At 44.0% G+C, this 19,402-nt stretch overlaps 1 protein-coding gene across 1 annotated transcript in view; it reads left to right on the top strand.

The window, feature by feature from the left end:
* The first annotated feature begins 318 nt into the window (after positions 1 to 318).
* Positions 319 to 19,402, top strand: part of cttnbp2 (cortactin binding protein 2) — a 41,486-nt gene continuing 22,402 nt past the window's right edge. The window contains exons 1-3 of the mRNA XM_061251069.1: positions 319 to 623; positions 4,957 to 5,064; positions 19,397 to 19,402. The exon at positions 19,397 to 19,402 is cut by the window's right edge and continues 219 nt beyond it. Coding sequence (XP_061107053.1) covers positions 543 to 623; positions 4,957 to 5,064; positions 19,397 to 19,402 — 195 coding nt within the window. The 5' untranslated portion in view covers positions 319 to 542. The remainder of the gene's footprint in view (positions 624 to 4,956; positions 5,065 to 19,396) is intronic.

Raw genomic sequence — 19,402 nt, 5'->3', positions numbered from 1 at the left:
TGAATGTGAAATTCTAAAGCCAAAAATAGTCGACTGTACATTTCATGTATTGTATGATGATGATGCTCATTTCCCGCAAGAGAAGATCAGTTGTATTTCTGTGAAGTGACATAAACTCAGTTGTAGTAAAACAAAATCTTAAACTAATCGGAAGTAAAAACGATGCAACAAAAGTATACAACGTTAAATTGTAGCCTACAATAGTAACTGGTGGAAGTTGCCTACTTCAGTACAGCCATTCAGGCACATTCCAGTATTTAGCCATAGCAGGGGTGCACCTCCTTTCAAGTTAAGAACCTGGATCTGGAATCTGCAATGCGTACGGAACAACCGCTGCTTTACGTTCCTCTTAACGTTCTCTCGCATTCTGGACCAGCCACCAACACAGACGTACACACCTCGCTTTTCCCTGTTTTCATACGCAGATGTCGTAATCCCCTGCGATTCAAATTCAGCAGCTTAGTAGTTAAAGCTGTGCCGAATGCGTTGTTTTCTGATCTGTGTGTCGCTCTCACTTCACCAACCGCCGCGACACTAGGAAGATGGCGACGGAGGGTGCAAGCGGAGAGAAGCCTCCTCCTGTTCAAACGCTTGCAACTGCGGTGCATGGAAGCATAGAAGCGGTAAGACATTACCTCTGAAATAGACATGAACTGTTCCTAACATTTAGTGAGTGTCAGGAAATACGACAAGGACAAAGAACGCGCATGATTTCAAACGAGGGTCCTTTGGGCACCGTATGCAGCAGTTTGCATTGTAACAAATAGACTAAGCAAATCCAGCCAGCCACTTTAACAAGTTGTTTACAGGAGAGAAACGTGTTTGGTATTGCATTTTCTCAGTAAGGAATAAAATTACACGCCAGGCTAGCATTTGGATGTTTTGTTTGTATTTTAGATCGGCCAGCTAGAGATGTGCGAGCGGGTCTTTGTATTCTCAAAGCAGCTGTTCTAAGAGCATCTGTGCAGTGATTTGCGGTTTTTCTCCGGAGGTGTGAATGAGGTGGCTTTCTTTCATTTAATTTTCATTTCCATAGGCTACACGTGAACGTGCATGTATAGCAGCTACTTTGCGTTTTAAAGGTTGACAGTTTACAGAATATGACATACAGCATAGGGGGTAAAACCTAATGTTTGGGAGACTCATTGCTGGAATGCATTGTAAATTTTTCACTCGGAAACAACTAATTTAAACCGTAGCCTAACATCCAAATGGCTTGTCAAAGCTAAGCCCAGATGCTCGAATCTCCATTTTAACGTCGATCTTGTTCATTTCCTTTCGTTTTGTCAGATAGCTAGTGTTTTGTTGTCCCTTCATTGTTTCATTTGAGTATGGGCATTTATACAGCGTATTATTTATTGAATAATATAATATAATAGGAGGCCTGTGTATTGCGGTTTTAAAATATGATTTAAAAAAAAATCAAATAAAATGTTCCGCTCCGTTCAACCTATAATAGCTATGTTATAGATTATTTGAGGATTAGCTGAACAAATTGGAGCGTTATTACTTGTCAAAAGCGCTCATGTTTGAGCGTAGCCTGCACCGCAATGAAAATTGCATTTATATTTTTCTCCTCTCGCGAGTTTGCTTGGCGTTGCGTTGAAGCTGTGTCGGTGTATTCAGTGATACGAATAATTTAGTGTGTTTCTATTGGGCTGTGTTCAGGTAGCTGGTCGCGGGTAGCATAGGGCGCCAGCGTGTTTCAGGTCTGACTGCCTTCCTTTGGTCAATAATACATTAATTGTTCTAAAGAATTCCAGCGAGGCTGACTTTCTGCGCTCGATTCAATGCCCGGGGAATTGTGTGATAAAGCTGCCAGCAAACTAATGACGGACCAGTCTATGCACATGCATGGCAGTAGTTCCTCATTCAACACGCCCAGATAGATTATTTTCCCGCTGTTGTTGTTTAAATATGCGATATGTGTGCTAGAGAAATTGGGACGTTTAATTGCCAATGTTGCCCACATAATAGCGATCTGAAATGCGAATATTAACCAACCAGGAAAATGTCCTGGGTGGGGCTGGGGCATAGAAGGCGGTGTGTGTGTGGGGAGGGGGAGTTGGATGCTTGGATGAATGTGGGGGGAGGTGGGGGGCTAGGGTGGAGGCAAACACCGGATAGGATTCTAATTTTAACACAATTTCAGTGACTCAGCTGGCAGTGCCCAGAGTACTGAATTACCCAGTTAAGCTTAGTTAAAGTGCACATAGCTAGTTTAGATGTGGTTGGCACGTTGATATTCAAACATTGGGGTTAGAAAGCATGGTGTCCTCAGACTGTTGGGGTCAGTGAGATCCCCAGTCGTCTCCAGTTTAACCCTAACAGCAGGATACTGTTCTGCAGGCCCCATGGGGACATGCTGAAGACCTGTATGGTCTGTGTGTTTCCTGGAGTCAGTAGCCAGATCTGTTCTTTAGTAGAGAGTCCTTAAAGAGGAGGGACTCTGGGTTTGGAATTGAAGAGGGCCTGAACAATTCTTAGGGGAAGTAGACTACTTCCATTGTGTTTCAGACACCAACATAGCTAACTATTGGCCCTTTGTCTGGACCATTAACTGTTTGGCTTGGTTATTATCTTTGATATTGGTGTGCTCTGATTTCATCAAATCATATCTGTATAGAAAAATCCCCCCCTGCACACAGACACACACACACACACACACACACACACACACACACACACACACACACACACACACACACACACACACACACACACACACTCACTCACTCACTCACTCACTCACTCACTCACTCACTCACTCACTCACTCACTCACTCACTCACTCACTCACTCACTCACTCACTCACTCACTCACTCACTCACTCACTCACTCACTCACTCACTCACTCACTCACTCACTCACTCACTCACTCACTCACTCACTCACTCACTCACTCACTCACTCACTCTTAGGAAAACCATTAGACAGTCAGGGCATATTCAATTACGCATGGAATGCCACCATTTTGGGAAATTAGATCTTTAAATTAGATTGTCAGGCATTTGTTAAAGGTTATAGAGTAAGACAGAAACTAAATGGTGCGAATGTTGGTCTGTGTGAAGTGCATGCTATCTGATCTCGATTTAAGACAGAGTAGTGTAATAACTTTTACTTACAATGAATTATATGCTTTTGTCAGACATCTGCAGTTGAATGGGAATGGGACACATAGGCTGTCTTTGTAGATGCAATGGTTTGTGATGGTAATGTGAATGTGATGAACTCCCAGAACAGCCCTAGCACACTGGCAGCTGCTGGTTTTGCCCTTTACATGGTTTATTGACAAAATTGAAGTCATCCTCCTTACTTCATATTCACCAACTCATATCACATGAGCACAATTAAATTACCTATTAAATACTGCACTAACCAAAGCCTGGCCTTTGTGGTCAGGTCTATGGATGTATTACAGAGTCTTGCTCTTTTCTCTTGACAAAGTAGTTGTGTAAGTGTTAATGTAAGCACATTTGATTGACCTTTAGCCATGCTTTGACTGCTATATTGAATACCTCTGATGAAAGGCTGATTTCCTCCCCTTTTTTGGGAAAACAATGCTCCGTCAGAATGATATAATATGCTTGAGCATTTATGCAGACATTTCGTATTATTACGTATGTGCTGTAACAGACATAGTCTAAACTAAGCACAGACTCCTAGCTTTACCTTTTATAAATAGATTTTTCTATTCTTTGATTCAATTATGGATCTACTCAGCTCCAGCATATTTAGAAGTATTTTTTTTGACTGAGCACAATTTTAACAATTCTTTTTCTGAAATATTTATTTTTTTGGTATTGAAATGGCAGTCTTGTTTACTTTTTTGCATTATCTGTCTGTTTCTGTCAGACAGTTTTTATATTCTCATACATTTATGTATGACTGTCTGTGACCTCTAGTCTGTGACGCATGCAAAATGTCCTTCCTATCCTTCATTCTGTCCTTCCTTACTATCACTGCTGACTTCTTGTCATCTGTTTGACTTGTTTGAAGTGAAGGATTATGGGACTTGTGGTCATTTATAGCTCAAATTACTTCCACGAAGGATCCATCCATGTATCATTCACTTTTTTGAACTGTTTGGTTTCTTTCTGTTGTTAATGAACTGTGTTCAAATCTTATCAAATCTTCTCTGTCATGGCAGCCAGTTAGCCCCTTCTAAGTCAGAAGGAGATATGGACGTGAGGAAAGAAGGAAGGATACATTTTTTTCAAAAGCATTTGAACACAACCATAGTTTTACCTTCTGGGGTCATTTTTTTCTTATCAGAAGTTCCACTTCCTGATCAGCCACCTGGCAGGATTTTTTAGAATGTGAACTTTTGGAATGTGGGCAGACGAGCTGGCAGTCTCAAGCCTTAAGCGGCACAAATAACAACAAAGGCCTCTTCATAGTGCACACAAAAGCTTACAGGCTAGGCCTAATTCGATTTCAAATTAAAGGGTGGGAATTCTGACACTCCACTATTCTGCTTTCTGCAAAATGCACCGACCAGCTGGCTCACAATAGAGTTAACTATGGAGTTCATTTAATTACATTTTATGACTCATAATATAGCTAAATCCTGTTGTGTATATATAGTACTCTTTAGTTTTTATTGTGCAGTTTGCTCTACCACAATAGCCTGACCATGTGCTAGGCTGCGTTTGCATTTAGTCAAGTTTTTGGTTAAGTTACTTTTGACCGGATATTGAACTGTTGGTGTTCAGTCCTTTGTCTTGCCGTGATTATAAGAACAAAGTGAAACCATATTTGTTGATTGATTGGGTTGTGATGAAAAACAAGAAGTGGTATGGAGAATGGATTTTTATCCTAGATTCTTCTCCAGGAGAACCTTTTACTGGATATGTTTTGGGACTTTTGCTGCATATTCCCAATTTTTGTTTTTTTGATGGGGAGTGGTGTTGTATTAGCAGAAATGTGAGGGTAACGCTGTGTTTTCATTGCAGAAATGTGAGTTTAACGTGGACAGTCTGAGCAAGCCAGAGCTCCTGACGCTGCTCAGCATCATGGAGGGGGAGCTGGAGGCACGCGACCTGGTCATCGAGGCTCTGAGGGTGAGTCATCCACTGCGCAGTGACCGCAATGCACTGACCGCATACTGACCGTCAACTTGGTGGGTTCCACAGTGCTTCAGAGCAGTTAACGGCATCAGAATGGATTGCGGTATGGTCCTTTCAAGTGCATGCTAATCCAGGTTTTCAACATGTCCTTCGCGCTGTATTAACAGCCATGTATTAACCAGCTGTTTACAGTACAGGCCAGGTGAATGACAGGGGTGTCCTTTCAAGTGGGGACAAGCTCTGGCTGTTTATGAATCTTCCAAACATTTTTTGTCCTCCATAAAATTTAATTCTACATATAGAACAGATTGCAGCAAGGTAAAGTTGAAATATTTGAGGCATAAAATTTCTGAAATCATTTACTTATTTATGTGACAATAAGCAAATATGTACCCGGGTAACCTTGCTGAGACTTCCTGACTGTTTCAGCTGTGTGGCTCTTCTCATTTTCAATGCTCCACATGAGGAGCTCCTTAAATGGTTGTCTGTGTCTCAAACAGAGGTGCTGAAGCAGGTCAGACATGCTCTTCAGCGTGGGGGAGAGTTACTGAAGGAATTCCTGGCATGAGCGGTTTATGCGGTTCTGTAACGGGTTTGCCGTTTTAAATGGTCCACGGTCTGTTGATCATGTCAGTCAAACTCAGTGTTTTTGTGTTGCTATGGCACTGACGCCTAAGAAAGGCAAGGCAGCTCAGACAAGGAAGTCATCAATCAGCCCGCAACTGATTTTGAAATGCTTAACATACGGACAAAGTGAGACCCGGCCCTAGGGCTCTCCGGCTGAAAGCATTGCCCTCCTCTGTCAGGAGCAATGAGAAGTACACTGGTGTCTGAAAGGGAGGCACAGAGAGGTACCTATACACAAAGCTTTTGGGAACAGAACCCTCACCAATTCAAGTGTATGCGCTTTACCATACCTTCCGTGGATATTTCTAATTGGTCATATTTCAGTAGCCTTTGGGCCAGGCTGTTTGCGGAATGATATCTGGGGCAGCGTTATTCTTTCTTTTTTGAACTGCAAGCTCAAATAATACCACCACCACAGGGTACGGTTACGGTTGTAATCTCTTCATTTCTCATCAGACAGTACAAACAGAGCGAGTCGGGGCCCTGTTGTCTTGGCTAATTACAGCAGAAGTTGTTCCCCAAGCAAAACAAGCCTTTCCCAAGTTTTTTTCCCCTTGTCTGTGCCATGAGCGTCTTCAGGCAGTTGTATCCAGCTCATTGTATTTCACGGCTGACTGTTAGATTGGAAAGTTCTTCTCTCCCAAATCTGTGCTGTTCCTGGATGGTTACCCCTTTCTCAAAAGCAATGTTGTTTCTGCACAGCTTTCAGATAAGCCACAAGTTTTCCACATTCGAACAGAGAGTGGTTTGTGACGGAAACGCTTTGGAGGATTATGAAAAGAAAACAAAGGATAAAAAAGATAGCACAGAAGTCAGTGATCTTATCCATACTTCAATTGCAGCTAACTAATGACATGCATGTTACTGGCAATCATGTTGTTCATGTTTTTGTCTGGAAGACGTTGGGCTACACTGAATAATATTTGAATCGGTACAGTGCCTGAGCTGGAATTGGAGCCAAAAAATGTGAAATGAGAAGCTGAGTGTATGTGAAGTGTGAACCACCAAGCTTCATTATACGGTCTGAATCACTCCACTCCCTTGGAACAGGTGTAGTCTAAATCAGACGTGCCATCAAACCTGCAGCTCTCCTCTTCAGAAATGGTATACTTTACATCAATCACATTTTTTCCTCTCTATAAATTGTGAAAATATAAGTATACCCCTTTCTGTAGAGTCTTTATGCACACTTCATGCAAGAAAAATGTGATTGCATGGGGTCTTTATTGCCGTGTTTCACATTTGACATTCAGAGAATGTGGAGAATTTCAGGTCTCTCGGTCTGGTGCCATTGTGCCGCTGCAGTGCAGATTGTGAAGCGGGCTTTACTGGGAGCCGACAGCAGCATGGCAAGTAGTGCGGCCTTATGAGTCATCAGCTATGGAAGAACATCTACATCAAACAGGCCAGCAGCACAGAGTGCTGTACTTTCTGTGGAATTGTTCAAATGTGGAGAACCCTGATGAGACAGAGAGAGGGAGAGAGCGGGAGATGGAGACAGAGACAGACAGAGAGAGAGAGCGAGCGAGGAGAGAGATGGATGGAATGAAAATTGTTGCTGCAGCCAAGCACAGGCAGTTACAAAGTTCACCTTTTGAAGCGGTGTGTTAAAGATTAGCTGTGTGTTGATGTGAGTGCTGTCAGAAGCAATTTAACACCACACTCCCAAATTCTTATCCTTTTAGCCATAGCCTATTGTAGCTCCTGCGCCAAGGGCTTCAGTGTGTGGCCACACACAGACTGCTCTCTTTTAAGCTGTGTGGAGTTACTTAGTGTGTGTGTTTTCTGGCGTTAAACCACAAACCTGTCAGTGCCCCTTTACTGGTCATTGTGAAGACTGCAGGCTGTGTCAATGGAAACTGTTAAATATCAAAAATATCCTTCGTTGCACACAAAAGCTGCCTGTCTGGGCCAAAAAAAATCCACAATGGGAGCCATCCTTTAAGTGTGAATATTTAACAATAATGCTACAGAATCTTTGACATCTTAAGTTGTAAGTAATATGACTATGAGAAGGGGGTGTTGAACTTCAGCGACTTACAGAATCATCTGTGAATGCATCATCTGCAGAATGTATCACCTGTGTCTTCATTGCCATGGGGTTCAAATACAGAGCCGGTTGTCTTACCTACCAAGCTGTGACACCCACTCACACACCACCCAGAACTCCAGTGGAAAAAAATCTCAGTATTAGTATAGCATCCTGCTTAACTGAAAATGTTTGATTTGGGCTTTAGTACAGAATAACGCATGCATAGATGAGTTACTGCAGTTTTTATCAAAGAATCAGATAATGATTGCCCTGTAAGCTATCAGTCTACCTTTGAGCTGTTGTCGTAATGATATAATTCAATCACGGTACCTTTTATAGACCAGTGTTTCCTGTCAGTGAGTAGTGGCTTACATTCAATAAAGTCAGGATCCTCTTCATTGTTTCTATTGGACATCCTGTTCATTTAGCTTGCTGACCATTGCAGTGGTGTTAGCTAACCAAGGTACCTGATGCTCTTTGTATAAAATAAGTTTGCTTATTCTAAGTTTGTTTCTTTTCCCAACTATGTTTCTGCAAAACCAATATAATAGTCTCCGTGCACTGATAAAGAATCTGTCCTTTGGCCTTTATAGGAGCTGATCTGCAGTTTTCATTCTGCATGAGTCTTTGAGGGTCTAAGTACAATTTGGCCTACTCTATGCCTATGCTAACCAACAAACCCCCCAAGAGAATTGCCATCCTGCTTCAACTCTATGCTTGGGGGTGCTGGGGGATGGGGGGAGGGGGGGTGTCTCGTTAAAGAAACGGAGGCCCTTTGTGGAGCCCCTCCCCATGGCTCCTCTGAGACTCCCATGGCAGATTGCTCTCCGGTTTCTGCTGTATGGCTGTGCTGTAGTGTGTGCAAAACCTGAACTGTGCTTAGAAGGCAGCCGTGGGGTACGTTCATATTACGGTCAAGTCGTGTAGTCTATGCTGCAGTGGTGGTTTGAAAGATTCCACTTTTGGGTTGCAATCTATGCATTTCTTTCTTCACTGATGTTGCCATGGTAACTAAAAAGGGTTAGGGTTGCTGCTGGTACCTATTCATTTGGCTTTGGGTTTTTATAAAGAGGCCCAATAATGGGGCCAAGCAAATCAGAGCAGAAATGACTACATGCATCAGAAATAAGGTCTGCATTTAGCTGCTTGAGCTCTGTAGGTGCTGAACAGTGGGAGGACTGATCCCAAGATCCCAATATTTCCAGGCTTTAAGAGTAGGGCTGTTGTACTAGTGCTGATGTGAGAGTTGGATATTCAGCTTACTCCCTTTCCCCCTACTCCTGGGAACCCAGACTCCTGGGGCGGGGCTGTTAATCGGTGCGTTTGTGTGTGTGTGTGTCAGCTGGAAGTTGGAGGTCCAATCTGTCAGTCTGGTGACGGAACGCCCCTCACCCCCTCACCCCTGAGAAAAAGGGCATGTGGGGACCTGTGAGTGCAGGGACATATGTGTGTTACATCACAGGCTGGAAGGGTGACAATGGGCACAGGCTTTTCCTGGACATTGTTTCCCTGTTCAGGCTTAGGTTCAGGGATGCACAGTAATATGGGGGTCTTATCGGTATCAGCTGATAATGGCTTTAAAAAACTGCTGGCTCCGGTCCAATACTAGGGATGTTTTTAAGCAGATGGCGAGTGACATCCTGCTTCAGTAAAATACACTCAGTGAGCACTTTATTAGGTATTCATGAGACTTAGTTGGATTGGCGTGTGTTCGGAGATGTCTTACTTCTGTAGTAATGCGTGGTTATTTGCTTTACTGTCCCCTTCTTGTCAGGTTTGACTAGTTTGGCCGCTCTCCTCTAACCGCTCCCAGCAGTTGGTCGAGACTAATATATTACCATATATATACTAATATATTACCTCACCAAACTGAAGGAGAATATTTAATAATATGAAGATTCCCCCCCCCCCCCATACTTCCACAAGATGGTAGGAGTGTGGATGTTGCCTATATCACTAGGACTAGCCAGGCTCCCCAGGCCTGGATGTCATTAGTCTGATGGAGTGCCAGAACTCTTTTGCCCTCTCCTTAGTGCTGCGTCACTGGGTCCTCCGTGCCTTTGCTACCCTCTTCCCTGCATGCTTGGGGGTGAGCTATTTAAGGCCACGCTGTCACGGTGACAGCGCTCTCACCCTGAGAGCTGCGTGCTGATTGGCTCTTCTTGGCTGTATTGACCTTTGTCTCTGACTGTTGGTGGTGTAGAACGACCCGGCCCCAGTGCATTGGGCTATGGTTTTAGCTGTTAGCTGATATCTGATAAACACCTCCACCCACAAACGCAGGCTCGAAATAGTCCCAGGCCGGCTTGCATGACAGAACTGGAAACAGCTGTGTGTCGTAAGCATTCGTCACACCGTTCGGTGTGACCGGGGCCTTGCCAAACCTCACACAAACCTCCCACTTCATAAACAGTCACTCACCACCAGAGTTTTGGAGGTGGGACGGGCATGAGACAGCACATGACATAACCGTAAACCGGTTTTGTTTTGTGTGCATTCTATGTTTTCATCCTAGGTGAGCATGGCCATTTGATGGGCAGTCAAACCATTACTGTAGTTTGATATGCTGGCATGAAGCCGTGTGGAATCTGTTCTTGAATCTGTTCTAATCTGCTCATCATATCCAGCGCACAGACACAGCCTGTCCAGCTCTGTATCACATGAAAGGCTAGCCGGGGACACTGAAAGGAGGGGTTCTATGTGCTGTAGCACTAGCCTCAGGAGTCATCGAGGTACCTTGAAGTGCACTGGAGAAGAACACATGGCATACTAGCCCATTTACTTCACATATAACTGCTGTTTGTTTATAGCTGTTGTCAATTTGAAGTTTACTGAGACCGCAGCATTGTGCAAGACTGCGAGCAGAGTGTCAAGTCATCCTGTAGGATGTGACTGGGGTAAATATTGACCGATGAACACCGTCATGAAATAATTTGGAGCTCTCGGGAAATAAGCTGTCACTGTAGAGCTCTGTGGAAGCGCAGAGGTTATAGGTGAAGCAGAGAGATCACCGTGGAAATGCAGAGCTGGCAGGAACGTCCTGAGCTCATGGAACGTGTTGGAAGGAACCAATAAAACGCTTTCATTCTGGGAAACGGGAACCCTGGAGATGATGTGCTGACAGATCAATTGTGTATGTGTTCATCCTGCTAAGCTGCCATGTACACTGTCAAACAGTTAGGCAGGTGGCTAAAACCTCACCCAATCTCTGTACAGATGTACAGATGTAGCAGTGGTCCCCTTCTTGGCATACCGTTTACCTTGCTGAGATTGTGTTTAACCGGATACAGGGTCTCTGCTATGGCTGCCGCAGTTTGGCAACCACATTGATCTCACAGCATGACTATTGATTCCCGCCGTTCTGGCCGGTCACATGACTCCTTTTAAGAACACGCAGTCCCCCCGGGCGGCAGACGGGAACTCGCGGCAGCATATGTCAGAGGAGAGCCTCGCAGCAGAGGCACCACCGCCTACATGCAGCGCTTCAAAGCCAATCCCTTCCTCTCTCCCTTCAGCTATTAGGCTTCACTCCTCCCTCACATAATGACTCATATGGGGTCAAAGGTGAACAGTTCAGGTCCCTGATGGCAATTGACACTTGGGTGTGTGTGCGTGCGTGTGCGCGTGTGTGTGTGTGTGTGTGTGTGAGAGAGCATGCATATGCATGGTCATCAGACATTGGGGATGCGTTCCTGCATGGTTTCCTTATTCAGCTGCTATTTTTGTCCTCCCTGTACTTCTGACAATCCCGATCCCGCAACCTTTTCAATACTAAACATAAAAAGAACATTCCAGGCTGCAAGGCACATGATGATATATTCCGGTGTGCATTGTTTTGATGCCTTCAATAATCATTAATAACTGCGGAACAAGATTCCCTCTCAGTTAAAAGAAATAGCTAATAAGCTGTTATAGCTTTAGCTGAAAGGACTAGAGCTGTGTGCCTAACAGCATAATTATGACAAACAGCTGTATCTCACATTTTTGGGTGGGTAGGGTGATGATGATAATGAGGATAATGTTACTACTAATGAGAATAAACTGTTCTTATTGCCCACTACTCATACATACAGGTGTGCAAGTCACTTTCCAGAAAAAAAAGGTGGCATGAAATTGAATAAAGATTAAAATGCAAGCAAGTATGGAGAGCAATGGGGAAAAAAAGTAAAAAAGAAGTAAATTGTGTTGTACAGCTGTCAAGAACAGAACAAAATAAGTTGTCACAACAGTCACAGTAGCAAATGAGCTATTAATGATTGTGAGGATATCACTATATACAGTTATCAATACTAATTGGAGTATGACATCAAGTGAACAAATTTTGGAATTAATATGCATTGGTTTCTAGGAACAGACGATCCTGAAACGCATAAATTTGTCAAATTTCAGAGACACTGGAGCCATTTAGGTCAGTGCCAGTGGGAATCTGATTTGTCATATGTTCTGTCTTATTAATAAAAATGTCAAGCACTTGCACATCTCAAATCTCAAATAAATAGTCGAGAAGAACGTTTAATGAAGGATTCACAATACAGTCTGTCATGTTGTGCAAGAATCAAGTTACTGCCATTTTTATATACTACAACAGTGGGGAGGTAGGCTATCTGTAGCTGCAACCTTGTTTGTATAATTTATACTTTCCACATGCTTTTCTCATAGGTAAAGCTGCGGCCTTTGCACCTTCTCACAAAATCCCTATTCTTCTCCTGAGTTTCAGTGAGGCTACTGAAGAACAGCTAGTGGCTGATAGGAATTCTGTCATGGTTGCTCTCTGCAGTTATAAGCGTGACTGTTGAGTTGAAATGAAAGGAATCCCCTGTGTTTTTATTTCTAAGTTCTGCTTTCCGACCTCACTGTCTAGTATGTGGGGGTGTCCTTTATTCTGTTGTGTGGGAGCCCAACAAACACACTGATGTACATCATTCCACTAGCGCCTCCGATAAATCCTCTGGGGTGTACGTCATCTGTTTGGAAGTGTGCAATTCATTAGATGGGCCTTCATTCAAGTGCATTTAGCCTAACTGCAGTGCTTCAAGTTTCCATTTGTTTATTGCTGCTCTTATGAGCAACTAATGAGGCTTGGTTTACATGACCTGCTTGTGTGCAATAGAATAACCCTGCTTATGTGCTGTAAGAATAACAGTTTGGTGTCTCTGAGTTATCATGGTATTGTCAAGCTTATGAATCTTTCACGATGGTGAACAAGGTTCCTACAATGTGAGTGCGTCCTTCAGCCTTTAGATATACAGTAAATATACTCTTGTCTTGCATCAGGAATACTGCTAGAGGTAGCAAGTGTGCTTGATGAATCTCCAGTGAAATTGGCTCAGTGCTATGATTCTGGGACACTCTTGGAATAAAACCCGGTTCTGCTGCAGGGAGAGAGGGAGGAACAGGACTGAAAAGACCAGCTGAAAGTGAGAAGGAAGCACAGGGTTGGTGTCTGAGAAAAGAGCTGGCTGTGGTCGTTCAGGCGTAAATGATAGACGGTGGTTATTGTAAGAACAGGGATGATGGCAGTTGTTGTGGTGAAAGTGGAGGATGTGGTTATTACTGTAAGAGCAGAGGTGATGACTGCTGTGGTGAGAATGAAGATGGTGTTTCATATGAGAAGGAGGAAGCGGTTTTGCTAATTCTGCTACAGTGTAGCTTAAATCTCACACTGCCCGATGTGACACCCAGACAAGGGTTGTCTGGGCCGCAGTACTGAAGAGACCTGAGTCACACAAAAGAGCAGTCCCATCCATGCCCTGGTCAATATGGGTTACATACCTTTGTGGAATGCCAAAATCTCTGTAGCCTGTCTATTGCTCACAGTCCCATAATGCCTTGTGCTTCAAGGGTGCACAGTAATGGACCGTAATGTTACTTATTCCCGCTGTATGTGGAATTGCCTGGTAGCAGGTGTCTTGATTAGCTTTTAAGTTAGAAAGGCAAACCAAGTGCCACTGATTGGTTTGGGTGAATGCAGTTGGATGCAGAAACATGACCCTGAGCCCTTGTGGCCCAGCTACAGAGCCTGCTCCATAACCCACCACCAGCTGTGTTTGGGATCAACACTCAAGCTAGGCTCATATTTGCTTCATTAGTGAAACATTTGCAATTAACTGCATTATGTTTTATATGATTAGAAGTGCTTGCAAGCCCAATGGTGTGTGTCCTGAAATTCCCCCTGTGAGGGCACAGCGCTAAATCATTCCTAACCCCTGGCATCCGGAATAAGTTGGGAACATGTCCGTTGGTTTGGGTCACTGAGTGCTTTGGCTGGGATTCAGGCTCCAAACACTGGCAGGGTACCAAATACGCAACTGAAAGCTCAATGTTAATTCACCGACAGCTTGCATATTGTGACCATAAAGCAACCGTAAAAGAGCTGTGGTGTTGTGCTGTTCTGGGATTGGCCTGTGGCCAGAAGCCCGTGCAGAGTGGAGTGGAAGATCATGATGTCTGAGTGAAGAAGTTCCACTGTCATCCAGGAGTGTGTGAGAGGAGTGTCGTACGCATTATGTCTTGTGTTGACAGATCCAGGTGATCCCACCATCCACTCCGCCCTCTTGCCACCTGCTAACCGTGAGCCCAGGTGACTGCCGGTCCCAACAATACCCCCTCTGTTTCAGTCCTCCGAGGCTGTGGCATTCCATCTGTCAGCGAGAGCGGGATTAATCTCATGTTTTTCACCCACCAGCATTCTGCTGCCTTAGAGCCGCTGCCTGTTCTCAGCTCTCCGATATCACACTGCGATTCGGAGGATCTTGACACTGTTGCACGTACTTAATCGCCAGCGTCCGCTACATCACATACTGATCTGTGAGTGCGAAAGAGAGAGCGAGCGACTGTTCTGAAAGGCGACCCTCATGCAGTCATGGGTGACTGATACAATGCGTTTCAACCGTGCTGTTTGACTGTGGATGTTCTGTACTGAATGTTCCGGTGAATGTGTTGCGTCTCCTGAATTCCTCCGCTGCCGATGAGTATTTAAAGGTGCTGTCATTTTCTGGGAGAAGCGGTGACGGCATCTGTTTCACTTGCGCAGTCATTGTCTTCCTTATTGTTTTAGTCATTTGTTGGAAAAACCCCCGGATCCTCTGCTGGTCCAATGACAGCAGGGATGACAGATGATGGAAGATCCTTTGTTGGATATATCAATCAGCCCAGCCAGCTTTATGGACCTGGCATTGCACATTCTAAGGCCCAAAGCTGCCTGAACACCTTTTATGCCACTGCTAATTTCATAATGAATATGACAACCCATCAAATGATGAGTGGATGATAAGTAAAAATGACACACAAACTGAATTAAGGCAGTGCATTGGTGAGGCGAAGGTTCTCAATGTTTTGCTTTGATTTCTTTTTTTTCTTTTTAGTAGCCTTATTCTTTAGAACATGGTGCTGTGCTTTTGTGATTTTTGAAGTCCATAAAAAACTAACTTGTTTTCCTTAATCAGTCTTGCACATCTGCCGTGTCTTTATGGAAAGCTTTGTTGTGGGTATGCAGTAATTTAGCCACCCAATTGTGAATATGCATGGGCTCTGCTGTGACCTGCAACTGCTGTGGAAGATTAAACAGAGACGATCTTTGTGAAAACATGGAATCATTTCTGAAAAACAAGCTCCGTGCCTGCAGGCCCCAGAACCTGATTATAAATGCATGTGTGGACTAAGTTAGGAATTCAATTGGGTTTTGACACAGAGTGTTGCGCTTAAGCACACTTAACCAGCTCAAATGTGTCAAAAGGAGAGACGGGCAGAGAGAGAGAGAAAGACAAAACATGAGAGGGACAGAAAATAAAGGAGCACACTGAGAAAGAAAGGATGAGATATCAAAAGAATGAGACTGCGATGCTAGACCGCATGCTTTTAATCTCATTGAAAATGTCCTTGTTTCAAACAGACACTTAGACGCACTTTGAAATAGGGATCTTCTGGATCAAGTGAGACATCCTTCTGTGGCCCTCTCTGCTGACTTTCAGGTGGAGCTGCCTGTACCCACACACAACAGTCTCTCTCTCCCTCATATCCAGGGAGATGCTGCTGTCACTGCGTATGCATGTCTGCACGAGCAAAAGCCCGAATCTGGACCTCTAGAGGGGTAGAAATCTAGGCTGAGACGTTTTGACAAACGGACTAGGTTAAACCCAATATAGCTCAGGTTTTACTCGTATATTGCCAAATGTTGCAGGGTTTTCACTTCAATTTCTTTCACTGCAAAAACATTCACTGGGCATGTCCAAGTGTCATTTTCACCATGTTCAGTTCAGAGTCCATTTCATATGTCTTCATAGTTATGCTTTGGGGGGGGGGGCTCAGTAGTGTACCCCAGAGAGGTCAATAGAGGAGAGTATTGATTGGACAGCATTTCCTGGTACACTGGAATCTATTGATCTGGTGGCATTGGGAAGGATACCCTGGGGGCACCGCCAAGGCATCTGTTTAAATGGGGCAAGAAGAGGCTCTCCTCGTTTTCTGAGAAAGGTCAATGCACTGCCATTTTCTTATTTACCCATGAGCCACGGTGTTAACAGTTTCCTGGAACAGCTTTGCAGTTTCACCATTGTATTTCCAGAGGTGGGGGGAAGGATCTGTGGGCCCTTGTTGGATACTCTGCCTGATATATGGTAGAGCTCAGGTCACATGGTATGTTGTAATTGGGACCATCTACAACCAGCAGCATTTAAAGGTACAATAGGTAATCCCTTCCTTACTGACATGTTGTCTCGCCCCCTGCCTGTGTCTATAGTCCTTAAATTCAGGTTTCAAAATATACAGTTGACGGCCTGACACTCTGTACCAAAACATTGTGTGACTGTACAATAATTCCAGCTCATTGGTTGAAAATGGGTTCTGATTGCCACAACCAATGGCGTTTCAACGTCAGCGTGTCTACAGAGAAGGGGGAGGGGTAAACAGTGTTGTGGTTTGAAGGTGTTTGTAGCTGCTATTCCTCTCTTGACCGTTAGTCGTCCGAAATTACTTATTGTACCTTTAAGGACCAACATCCTTGTTGTAAAAAATGTGTGAAGTTGGGGCAGTCTTCTATAATAATAAATAAATAGAATCATTTGTTATTTAGCTGACGCTTTTATCGAAAGTGAGTTACAGTTGATTAGACGGGGGGGACAATCCCCCTGGAGCAATTTGGAGTTAAGGGCCTAGCTCAAGGGCTGAACAGCTGTGCGGGTGTTATTGTGGCTACACCGGGGCTTGAACAACTAACCTTCCGGGTACCAGTCACGTACCTCAGGCTGTCCCCTAGCTAATCATTAGAAGTTGTTTAGTCAGTTAGTTGCAGTCAGTTACCATGCCAGTGTTGCAGTTATGAGATTAAGACTGGAGTGTGTTATTGTTAGAGTTGGGGATAAGGATTTGGATTTGGGGTGAGTCATGCTTTACAGAAGCAGTGGCTTTGGACAAAATTGTGGGCACATGTCTACCTGTGTTTCATCAGAGCCATGTAGAGATCTGTCTACACTTTAGTTAGCACTGCTGCAGAAACCGATTCCTAGGTCCATGGTATTTACTGTGATCTCGCATGAGGAGAGACTCCCTCCAGTCATCTGTCTGAACTGTGGGCTTTATTCAATAATCTTTCAGAGCATGGAGATTAAGAGTAAGCTAAATCTTTATCTAAATCTAAATCCGATAAAACAGATCACTTCTCCACCATGAACTTTGTAGCAGAGTTTCATTTCAATGCCTGTTTTCTTCTAGCTTAAAGTTGGAAGGGGCAGTTCACCCGTCATCAAAGAAATGGGGATCTTTTAAAATAGCAGCTTGTGTCATTGTTAGCATGCAGACCTCAATGGTGAATGGTGTTCATCAGTCTTGACATCATGCTGAACGCAGGGATCCATCTCCTTGGCCGGACATTCTGTTCAATAATGCAGCTCTGTCTGTGATTGAAATCTTGCAAGCAGATGTAAAATTCAGACAAACTCATTAATGCAGAATTAATGGGGCTTAAATAATGGATGAGAGTACTTTTCTGGCGCTAAGCCGTGGAGTAGGGATTTAGATATTCACTGGCACAAGCCGTCATGAGACAGGGGTTTTTAAATAATTCTCTGTCTCTCCTACATACTCCTACTGGCTCTCGCCCATTCACCCCCCCCCCCCCCCCCCCATGAGGCTCCTTGTCCAGGCCTTTCTGAAAGGTTGATTGTACGTCTGTAATTACACACAGGATGTGTCCTGAATGTTATTAAAATGGCCGTCGTAGGTCATGTTTTGAGTTGAGTAGTCTGAACAGAATGGAACCTCTTCAAAGGGCCAGCAAGAGGCATGTAGCTCATCCCTAAACCAGAGGACCCTGTTCACAATGGATGTGCTTGTGATGGTGTCAGACTGTCACGTCGCTGAGTGATAAACACTATTTAGTCTGGTCTTGTCCATTATTTAGTTTGACAGGTTGGTCATTTCCATCTGATGCTGTTTCCAGGACAACAGATATTACATTTGGTGACCTCATGTGCAGAACCTGGACTTAGGCTCATGATGAAATGGCATTGACCACAGACTGTAGATTCTCTGATGAAGCTCTGCTGTTTATATTTCTTTGTTTAGTCATCTTAAAACAACTTGAATAATTGAACTGGTCTGCTGGTATTTTAATTTTATTTTCTTTATAAATCCTTTTTCGTTTAATTTTTATTATTATTATTATGTTATAATTGTACTTTGTCCAACGGCTTTTAGATGTATGACACCACATGGCCTCTGTGGAAATAACCTATAAGTAATGCCAAGCCTGGACCTGCAGTCCATTGCAGTCGGCAGCTCAGACTATGGCCAGTGGAGGAGGTCCGTCTCAGCAGCCCTCCTGTTCTTTATAATTCTACACTAAACCGAGTGTTATTTGGATAAGAGAAGCGTCACAGATGTCCATTGCTGAAAGAGCAGACCTGACCCATTTCTCTCTCTCTCACTCTTTCTCTTTCTCTCGCTCGCTCTCCCTCTATCTCTATCTCTTTCTCTCACGAGACTGCCATACTGAGGAGGCTATGTGTAAGAGCAGTAATACAGAGAAATCCATTTCTGTGGGTATCGTCTGGTGATTTGCCTTTTGCTGAGCTTGCAACATTTGTGAGTGACATGAGTCATACGTAACTTGTAGGCTGGTGCCGGTTAGGCTACAGGCAGAGGGAACATTCACTTGATGAAATGCATCATACTGTTTTGGTTATTATATCTTTCACGGTGCATGATATTTAATACCTTCTCTTGAGCTGATCCAGACAAGCCTAATGCAGTCTCCCGTGGCCTGTCCCCTTGCCATAGTGTTAATATTCTTCAGCAGTTTCATTCACATAGATAGTCTGCTCTATCTATGGCGGAGGGTAAATCTCAACATCTCCACTGCACAAAGACAACCGTCCTGTAGTGATCTAGCATAGCAGGTGCCTTGTGAAAAAAAAAAGATGGCTGACCAACAGTAAAGACGGGTTTTCTGGGACTAAAAGGCCACACCCATGGCCCGATGGCCCATTTATAGCATGCCCCCCCGTGACTCCCATACGGGGAGGAGTTATTATGCTGTTAATCTAAATATGAACGGCACGAACCTCAAAAAAATGTTCTCAACAATAAACCACTGATTTTTACTACCACCCTTCTTGAGTTTCACGTGGTCTCCATTTTGAGGTTGACGTGCAGCCTTGTGTCTCTCCGCAGGCCCGC

The sequence above is a fragment of the Conger conger genome, chromosome 8 (genome assembly GCF_963514075.1).
Source record: "Conger conger chromosome 8, fConCon1.1, whole genome shotgun sequence".
NCBI classification, from domain to species: domain Eukaryota; kingdom Metazoa; phylum Chordata; class Actinopteri; order Anguilliformes; family Congridae; genus Conger; species Conger conger.
Note: the sequence above shows the minus strand (reverse complement) of the source record. Positions and strands in the feature narration are given on the sequence as shown.